This window comes from Solanum stenotomum, chromosome 1, assembly GCF_019186545.1.
Source record: "Solanum stenotomum isolate F172 chromosome 1, ASM1918654v1, whole genome shotgun sequence".
In the NCBI taxonomy this organism is placed as follows: Eukaryota; Viridiplantae; Streptophyta; class Magnoliopsida; order Solanales; family Solanaceae; genus Solanum; species Solanum stenotomum.
The window spans coordinates 10876455-10887202 of record NC_064282.1 but is presented as its reverse complement, the minus strand read 5'-3'; the positions used below and the strand labels follow the sequence as shown (position 1 = coordinate 10887202).

The following is a 10748-nucleotide window of genomic DNA, read 5'->3' as shown; positions in this document are numbered from 1 at the left end:
TTATCAAGGCTTTCTTTGTATTTGTTGGGTTGGTTAAGCAATCTTGTTTGAGCAGGCCGGAAGTCATAAGGTTGGACGCCAATCCTTAATTCTATCTGTCTCAATTTACATAGTATCGTTCGAATTTGAGTGTTAAATTTTTGGGCAAATTATAGAAATCACATACTTTTAAGGCAAAATTACAATCTATCCCTTAAAAGTTTATAATTACAGAAATCCCTCAAACAGATATAATAATATAAGTGCTGATACATTAATCTGATGAGCAAGATACATTAATCATTAAGTAAGATACATTACATTTTATACATGATACACTAATTTGATGTACATTTTATACATGATACACAAATTTGATGCGTGAGATACACAAATTTGATGCGCGAGATACACTAATCTGATGCGCGAGATATACTAATCTGATGCGCGAAAATGAGGGATTTTGGAGATTTGTAAAACTTATAGGGGATAATGGTAATGAGTAAACTAAAAGGTGGGATTTCTGTAATTTTTCATATTTCTTTTAGGATAATAAGGAAGTTTTATACTTATTTTGTTATATTCAGTATGTAAGGGGTGTTGAAGGATGGCGAAGACACAATCAATACAATACAATATATAAGAAGATACGTATACGTTATAGATTCACCAACCTTCACATTTCATCTCAAAAAAGTTTATACAATTTCTTTACTTACTAAAGATGGCCAAGAAAAATTGCATTGCTACTTCCTCATCCTTGGCCATTCGTTCATCCTCAAATTCCTCCTCTTGCTGATTTCCATCCTCATCCATGGCCATTCGTTCATCGATCCACCCTTACCCGCGGGTGGATTTCATCCTAAGTTTCGTTATTCATGGCTATATATTCGTGCATCCACGGAGACAACTCAAGAAGGAAGAATTAAGAATGTTCTCTAAAGAAAACAAGTGTTGGATCAATATCTTATTTATTACATATTTGTTTCGAGTTAAATATATATTAATGTCTAAGATTCATTGTTCTATGTAGTTATTATTTTCTATCAATTTCCAATTAAGTAGTTCTAGTTTCGTAGGAATGTTGTTTGATTCGACTTATCATGAAATAAAATTTGAATTTTTATTTGGCAAAATGGTCTGGCGGACCCTTGTACTTATATGTGTTTGTATTGTAAACCCTTCTATTTTCCCATTTATCATCTGAACCCTTGAACTTATTGAAACACAATATTTTAAACACTATTTCTGTCTTGGCATCCTATGTGGCATCTAATACCAGAGTGCGTGTAAAACACACCTATTAGGAGCGTGAGACCCTTGGAAAAGGGTCTAAAAGTCACATTAGGGCTTTTATAAAGCCATCATCTTCCTATTTGGATCCAACACCATTGTTGAATAGAATTTGAGGTTTTCTTGGCCTTTTATTTTTTATCTTTTTCCCCCAAATTTCTTATCTATTGTTTATTGTCATTATAATGCTATCTTTATTATGAAACACACCATGGAAGACATACACTACTCCCAAACATCTTACACTAACATTAAGCATAAAACAAAGCAAAATTTCCAAAAAAATCAATGTAATTGACTAAAACCCAAAACCAACAAAGACACAAATAGAAGACCAAATCTAGATTAAACAACAAATAAAGTCGAAAATAAATTGAAAAACTTACCTAGATAAGTTGAAAATCAAACAAAAACAACAAAAAAAAAACTCAAATAATTTTCGAGATAGACCCCTGTTTCAGTCATCCACCACTCAAATGACCCTTGTTTCAAATCCAACCAAACACAAACTTACTGCCTTCCTCTCGTCCCCTTAACCTTCTCTGACCAGAATGTCTTCATTCTCACAGCTTCCAACAAGTTTCAACCAGCAACTATAATCGAGAACCACCACCAACAACAAAAATACCAAACCAACTCCGCCAATAAGTCTCGACCTTCCTAAAGCCTCTAGCCCCGAGCTCTGGCGAGATTGTGAACAACTAGAAACAATCAGACCCCCACTCTTCCTTAGGCCACCGGTCACTACCAAAACCCCAATTCGATAAAATTCAAAATCAACTCTGAACTCCGACGAGACTGTGAACAATCAGAAGTCATGCCAATATTTTTTACTCCAATGGAAAGAGTAGAAGAAGTATGAAATAGGAAAGGTTAAGGAAGATTAGAAGAAGGGATGAAGTGAAATTGTGAGGATGGAGACAGTTATAGCAAAAAGAAATAAAAATTGGAAATAAAAGTGTTGCTACATTAATCTAATATAATAAAAGAAAAAATGACGTGGAGTGACTATATATGTGTGTGTCATTTTATAATCATACATGTCATTTTATAATTATTTTTAAATTATGTGTCAGGCGTTTGTGATACACACAAATTGAGTAGTAAAAAATGTGTTTAAAATGTTGTGTTTCGATGAGTTCAGGGGTTCAGATGACAAAGGGACAAGTAGAAGGGTTCACAATACAAATACAAGGGTTCACCAGACCATTTTGCCTTTTTATTTCTATATGAATTGTTTTCCAATTTATCTTACTCACTCCTCCTCTCTTAAGTGACATTTTTCTTTTTAATTTAACTATTGCTTAAAACTAAATTGTATTAGATCTAATTCTACATAAAATTAAAATTTAATATTTAAAATCTATATAAAAAAAACACCTTTAACTTTTATTCTTATGTCAATATAATTTTAAAAAATATTTTACAATGTAATCAAAGTTCAATAGATAGCTATTTTCTTTAATAGCTATCTAGAAAATGCAAACTTAGGCTATTTCAAGAGTGAGCCTAGCAAAGCCAAAAGTTTTTAATAGTGAAACATTTTAGAATTTTAAATTAAATTATTCAAATTTTTATAGTTATAAATAATATTTTTACATTAACATCTAAGGTAATATTTTTTTTAAAAAAAAAAACTAACATCTTATTAAACTAAATTGCTATAAATAATCCTTAATATTGTTTGAAATAATAATATAATATTAAAACGATTAAGAAAGAAAATAATAATAGTTTTATTTTAAGCCATTAATTTTATTGAGATATGTCATGTTCTTGGATAAATAGTAAGTTGGAAATAAATCCATCAGCAGAAACGTTTTCGATGACTGTTGACCGAAAGGGTCCATCGTGGAGACAAGTTCAAATTAGGAAATAGATTTCTTTCTTTATTTTCATAGAGAGCTTAGATGGGATGGGCGTCATTTCGAGTAGATAGTGTCACGATTCGAATCTACACCCTCGACGTGGCCGGCACTTAAAAATCATTGATGGTCCTCAAGCGCACCCTCATCCTGGCTGACTACAAGCGGAAGACTAACTTAAGCATGCAAAAGTTTAAAACTGAATAAAATTCAATAAACTCAACTTTTCAAAACTTTAACTCAAATGAACAATTTAGAATAAAAATAATATATTCAACTCGCCATAAAATAGGTAACTTAAGTCTTTAAAATATTTAATAAAATAATGAATAATACAGACTTCTCAACTATACTGACTATCTATGAACCCTCTAACTGATGAAGATGGAAGTCGGGACAAGACCCACGACATCCTGACTAAACTGAAAAGTAAATGAAATCCCCCGGAAAATAAGGAGGCTCACCATAGCTAACTCGGACTCTCGAATGTATCAACGAATCTCTTGTTGATGATCCTGAATACCTGTGTCTGCATCATGAAAAGATGCAGGCCAAATGGCTCAGAACGTGAAATGTATGAGTATGTAAGGGGAATTCTAAAATATAAACATAAGCTTGAAACTTGATAAAACGGAAACATACTTACATCTTCTCAATCTTACTCAACTCAAGGAATACTCAAAGATACTCAAAACGACTCAACTTACTCAACTCAGAAGTACTCAAGGATAATATACTCAACTTAGAGATTAGATACTCAACTCAAAAATATGATACTCAACTCTGGGTAATCAACTCTGGATACGCAACTCAATATAAAACAACAATACACATGCAATATATGGAAAGCTTTATAAAACAGTAAAACAACTTAGTTCGTTAAAGAAAATGCAATAACAAACTCAACTTTACTTATATAATAAAGTAATATAGTTTCTCTGGGAGATTATCTAACCGACAACCACCACTATGAGCCTAAGTGGTGATACAACATTTTACCTCACGCTGCCAAGGACCGTCTTATACCTTGTCGTCGGTATAAAACCTGAACTACTAAATGGATCCACTAGTCTATGCTAAAAGAATCTTAAGGAGACATCTAAAAAGTATGATCCTTTACTACCCATGATGGCTACATGGTTTATAGAGACGTAAGTTATCTGAAATGAAACTCGCCCCCATATCGGTGCTCACTACTACTCCCAAAATATACTTAGCTCATATATTAGTAAAAACAAAATTTTTTCTTTAGTTTGAGATAATTACTCAAAAACTTAGATTAAAAACTCTCTTGGAATCGATGTTCCCTTTCTTGCTCAAAACTCTTTTGGAAATCTCAGTTTCCTCTCATCTTAAATGTGAAAACATTTACTCTTGGAAATACTTAGTTCTCATATATCATTTTAAAGAAAATGAATTTTGCTCTTACTTTTTACTCAACTTCAAAGCTTAAGTCTTAAAACAAAGTTTAAACATTTCTAAAGGACTCCTTAAAAATATGGTTCACGTCGAATTATAGACGTGAATGACTCAATGCAAGGTTTTCAATAACCATAGATAGAACTCAAATACTTGAAACTCAAGAACTTCAATGATACTACTAATTTCAAGAATGCTCAACTCAAGAACTCAAATATAATTCTCATCTCAAGACTGTTCGATTTATAATGTTCATGCGGAATTATGAGTATAAACAACTCAACTTATGGACCTCATGGGTAATAAGTAATAGTCTCATGATTAGGATTATAATCTCGAAAGGGTTAGAAACTCGACACTCAAGACTTAGAACTTGAAGATACTACTATTTTCAAAGATACTAAATTGATGGAGTCCATGCGGAAGTTATGGGCATGAACGACTTGACTCAAGGGTCAATATATCAATAAGAAACTCAGGTATACGACTCTTCTCATTCTCTGACTTACTTCATCAAAACTTAGTTCAAATCGATAGTTGATCTCAAAAGATTCACAATTGAACTCAAAAGCTTTCTTGAACTCTACTCTTAACTCTCTCTTGAATATGAATTATGAAAGTTCAAATCGATAGTTGATCTCAAAAGATTCACAATTGAACTCAAAAGATTCACAATTGAACTCAAAAGCTTTCTTGAACTCTACTCTTAACTCTCTCTTGAATATGAATTATGAATTCAAGAGTTATAGTTCATGATAAGAACGATCTCATGATGACAAGGTAGACTCATGAATACATTATTCTCACTCTCGTACTCACTTGCTCGAGTCTTGAAACAAGTTATTAGAATTTGTAGAAGACTCCTCAAAAAGACAAAAAGGGATTTTCTGAAAAATGTTCGAAAGAACTCTCAAGACTTGACTTTCAACTCTACCTTGAATATGATTTATGAATTCAAGGTTGAGATTTGTGATAGGAAAGGTCCCATGATGTTTAGGAATGATTTTAGATAGCTAAACATGAGAAAATACTGAAAACCAATATTTAAGAGTGGGTGTGCGACGCGAAAAGGCATTTAAAATTTGGTTTTGAAAACGTCTTTTGAGGCAGAACACCTTGTGTCAGCTCCGTGACGCGAAGCTGAAATTTCAAATCTGGGCACTAGGCGCGCGATCACCTTCAAATTTCATTCGACGAAATTTCTTCTACGTTTTCTAACTCCAATTCACCTAAATTTGATTTTTTTTCTCAATCTCTCTTTAGATTTAGATACCCAGCACATGTACACTAGAATCTAACTCTAACTTCTCTATAAATCGACACATTAACCTCAAGAACTCCTCAATCTCAGCTCAATTCAAGAACGAAAGCAAATTCATGAATACATAACAAGAACATCAAAGCTTTCAACTTTTAGAATGAATTTAAAGTTGAAATTAACATGATTGGCGTGTGGGTGAACAAACCCAACACTATGGAAGTTTACATACCTGAAGGAACCATCTTCTTGAAGCAACTTGAAGGAAAAATCTTGAAAGATGAACCCTAGCCTTAGCGTTTCTTGAATTCCTTGAGCGTAGAATTTTTGGACTGGATGAGAGGATTTGATTTATGAAAAAATTGGTTTTCTACACGTTTAGGGCAATTTAGATAACCTCATAAGGGTTTTTAGGACTAAAATACCCTTAAAGAAATAATTAAAACGAGCTGGGAGTCGAAATAATTTTTCACGAGGCAGTGAGGTCCGTATTGGCTCCGTAACGCGGAGCCATCACGGAGCTGCTGCCAGGTTTGCGCTTCGTTAGTAAATCAGTCATAACTTTTTACTCAGAGCTCGGAATTTAGCAAACTCGTGGCGTTGGAAAGAGGACTCGAAGGGATTTAATTTTCTATCTTGTAGCTCGCCTAACTCATCTTGTACTAGAAGTTATGGTCGTTTGAAGTTGACCCAAAAGTTAAGAAAAATTTAGGAATGACTTGAATGAACTGTCTTTAGTTCTTCTTGGAACTGAAGGTACTACATTTAGTGACCTTAATACTCAAGAAATTTTAAATTCCTTGCAAAAATCTCACTCACTACGAAGAACGGTTCGAGTCTTAGCTCAAAAATTTTCTGGGGTGCTACAGATAGTTAATTTAGTTTTTATTAATTTTAAATTAGATTTGATTACCAATATATTGTTTGACTAAAGTGATCATGAAATAATTTTTGATTTTTTTATTTAAGCTATATTTATTATTCAATTTCATTTTTATATGGTTATTACATTTAATAATTACTGTTCTTAAATCCAAATAATTATGTGTTCAATTAAATATATAAGCATACTAATTATTATGAAAGTTGTGTATCTAAATTAAAATTATTTTAATGGCGATTTATAAAATACAAACATAAGGCATCTTACTAACTTAGTTGGTTGAATACCTAAATTCTCAATTTGTTTATGAGCTTAGATTCTCCACTTTCCCAATTCTCAATTTAAAAAAATAGAAAGACTACAAATTGCATACACAACTACGGCTACATGTTTATAACTTTTTCATACAGAGTTATAATGAAATTAGTGGATAAACATACTACATAACATCGTTTTATATAGTTATAATATAATGAATTAGTGGACACCTTTAATTACTTATTTTCTTTAGCATAAGATATAGTTGCATGCACAACATTTATTTTTTCTTTCCAATATGATGTTGTCCTTGATCTATTGGGGCCGAAAACTCTTGATTGGTTAGTGATATTATCAAAGAGATTTGGAATGAGAAAAAATTAAGGAACACCATTAAATATTTATATAAAATTTAAACAACACTTTAAGGAAATTAAATAAAACAATATTTTACTTCATTTACTGCATCTTCATGTAAGCAATTATTGGAAAATTCTTTCAAAATTAACACCATACTACATGTTTATTTTATTTCATAAAAAATTATTACAAATATATATAATGAAAATTTAATTATTTTCATGGCTATTTCAGAAATTCCTTAGCAATTTTTCCATTAGCACCCTTAGGATAAAATCCACCAGGCACATGTTCATCTCCAGAACCATATACGATCCTTAGAATCTCAGCAGGAGTTCTTTTGTAGGAAAGTGAACCAAAATTAGCTGATAATACGTTACTTTTAGTTCGATTCTCTGCCCCGAGTGGTGGTTGAATGTATACACCTTCATCTTTGATCCCGCAATTACCTAATTTATTTCTTAGTCCTGATATACGAGAGGTGAAATCAGCCACCGTGTATTGATAAGGGAGAACTAATTTTGTTGCTCTCTCATAGAGGTACATCCTGATAACTGCGTCTTGTCCTGATTCAACACCTAATAATCCTGCCAAAAGCTACAAAAGAAAAAAAAAGTATTATCTGCGATGTAAAAGGGAAATGAACTAATTTATTAACAGAAAAGAGTCATATTTTTGCCTGTACTCTTTACAAATAAGTTATATTTGTCATTCATTATACTTTTACAATATAGTTATTATTTTTCGTTTAACTTTAGAGTCATATATGTTCAAATCTTTTGCTTTGTGTGTGTGGAATACGAAATATGTTCTTGTACCTATTGTTCTAGTTCATATCATGCTATTTTTGTGGAAAAAATAGGAGTCCCGAATAGGAGAAGAATATGAAAGGTGGTCTTTTGATTAGTATGTAGTTTTTTCTAAGGCTATTTACTGTTTCTAGTTTTCCATCCATATAGGAAATTACACACTTTAAAAATGAGCGGTTTAAACTTTTGATTGTTGTTTGACTCATGGCCAAACCTTTAGTGTTAGAAGTTAAAATTGTTGAACTTAGAGTTTTGCCCATGGACCATCAAGGTCAAAAGTTCAAGATCATCCGCCTCCAAAATCATTTTCGTAAATCATATGGAGAGGGGGGAGTGGAGGATTAATACATGTATATTTACTTACCCTTTTGGTTTCGTAGCCGTTGATATTGGGATTTGTACCAACATACCCAACCAATCCAACATATGGAATTACATAGCAAGATAACATATAGCTCAAACTGTCTCTATATGGATCAAATGGAGGTACCAATTTGTGCCCAAAAGCATCGTCAAATATCTTTGCAAAATTTTTAGCACTAAGATCTAACAAAGGTCTTGGAAAAACACCAACTGTCAAGTTAAGTGACCTGCAAAACAACCAAACACATATAGCACAACCTAATTATATAAATACTTTGCACCATTAGTTCATAAAACTTAGCTTACGTTTAAACATGCAATTTGATATCATGCAACGTAATATCCCAAATTCTTCAAAAACCAAGATGGGATTCCAAATTTCAAACTTTTTTGACTCTTAAATTTATAATTCATGAAAAAAAAAACATAATTTGAATTCACCTTAGATGACCAACTTCTTGGTTAGCAAACTCCATAATAATATTGTTGGTAAGTTGATCAAGATTTGCTTTTCTGGCACCAATAGGAGGAGGCCCACTCATAGGCAAATTTGGTGCAACTACATCAAGCCCAAATCCATAAGAAGCCCATAAAAAGTACTCTGCTTCTAAAAACTCTAAGTTCACTGCAAATTGCATTTTGTCTATATCTTCTTTCTCCACTCCCACTCCCTCCTCTGGGTACCCTGATGGACAATTAGTGTTTGTTGTATATGAAAATGAAAATGACATCAAGAAAATTTCACTAAGGACCATGTAAGTCACTAAGAAATGGATAAAGAGTAATTTAAAAGACATAATTAAGCTTAATGTAGAACAAGAAAAGGGTGTTTTTTATTCAAGATGTTGTAAATGTGTGCTTTTTTGTTTGATATATATACTAGTAATATTAGTTGGAAGCTTATTCGGGAAACACCAAGAACAAGGTCCTCATTCATCTCTCCTCTCCTAAACGATTCCTAAAAATGTGAAAGTTCAGATACTCAATAACTAGCGCTACTAATATTTTTCCAACCCTGTCTGATGTGGATTGTGAGGATCATGTATTTGCCGAAAGGTAAAAAAATGTCATTTCAGGAAAATAAGGAAGGTTTTTATTTATTTTCTTATATTGTATACAGGGGCAGATCTAGCCTTATGGGTGGGGTGCCACGGCACCGAGTGGCCTTGGTTAAAACTTTGTATATATATGTGTATGAGTATAACAAAATGAATATATATTACATCTGCCACCCATTGAATAATATGTTCAATGGTGCAACTGGAAAAGGATGTAACTTTCAATATAAGTGTCGAGTGTTCAAATCTCTTTTGCAGCACTAACTTTTTTTATTCTTCGCTTGTGTGAATGACTTTCAGGCTCTTCCTCTTTTTTTGTCTTTAGTTTAGTTTCTAGCCAATTTTTTTTGTCTTTTGCTTTAGTTTCTCGCTCCCCTCAATTAGTTCCTTTATTTGCTACTCCTTGCTTATTTATCTATCTTTAATTGATACGAGTGTTGCGTGATTTTCTATATTAATTACAGATTAAAATATACTTAAATAGATTTTATTTTTTTTGAAAAAGTTTTTAAAATGATGGATATTATTATGTTAAAGTTTTTGAATTTAAAGGTTCTTTCAATCTTTAACGTCACACTAAGTGGAGATAACTAGATTGAAGCTATAATTTTTATTTTTTCTCAACTATATGGTATTAGATTATGTATACAAATTTGAATTTTTAAGGTGAAAAATCTCTTGTTTTCTCAAAGTTATAGAGAATAAGGTATCTTATTCCTAAAAAAAATATCAAAAAACACACTATTTAGGTGTATATCTTTAATATAGAATATTTAAAAGAATTTTTTTTATTACTAAATATGTATATTTGATCAATGTATTTATAAAAATTGAAAAAACTAAATAACCCGAATCATAACCTAAAATGAAGGAATCGACCCGTTTATCATTTAGATGACATGGCACCCCTAACCTTCGAATTTTGGATCCGCCTCTGATGGTATATATGAAGATACATATACCGTTATATATTCATGGACCAATATTAGGACAATCATAATTCCACTACATTAATTTGTGAATAATACTCATGAAGCAATATTAGGACAATGATATTATTACCAAAAGATTCCAAGCAAAATAATTGTGTCCATTAATTACTGCCAACACACTGCCACCACGCATATATCCCACATGTTAAATTAGTAATACACTCTTTCTGTTTTGTTTATTTTTTAGCTCTTTTTTTAGTCCATTAAAAAG

At 31.9% G+C, this 10748-nt stretch overlaps 1 protein-coding gene across 1 annotated transcript; it reads right to left on the bottom strand.

The window, feature by feature from the left end:
• Nucleotides 1-7512: 7512 nt before the first annotated feature.
• LOC125877627 (desiccation-related protein PCC13-62-like) lies at nt 7513-9306 on the bottom strand. The gene is made up of 3 exons (XM_049558861.1): nt 8929-9306; nt 8489-8714; nt 7513-7912 (listed from the first exon to the last, which is right to left on the bottom strand). The coding sequence occupies exons 1-3, from the start codon at nt 9282-9284 to the stop codon at nt 7541-7543; spliced, it is 954 nt and encodes a 317-aa protein (XP_049414818.1). The 5' UTR covers nt 9285-9306; the 3' UTR covers nt 7513-7540.
• Nucleotides 9307-10748: the final 1442 nt, after the last annotated feature.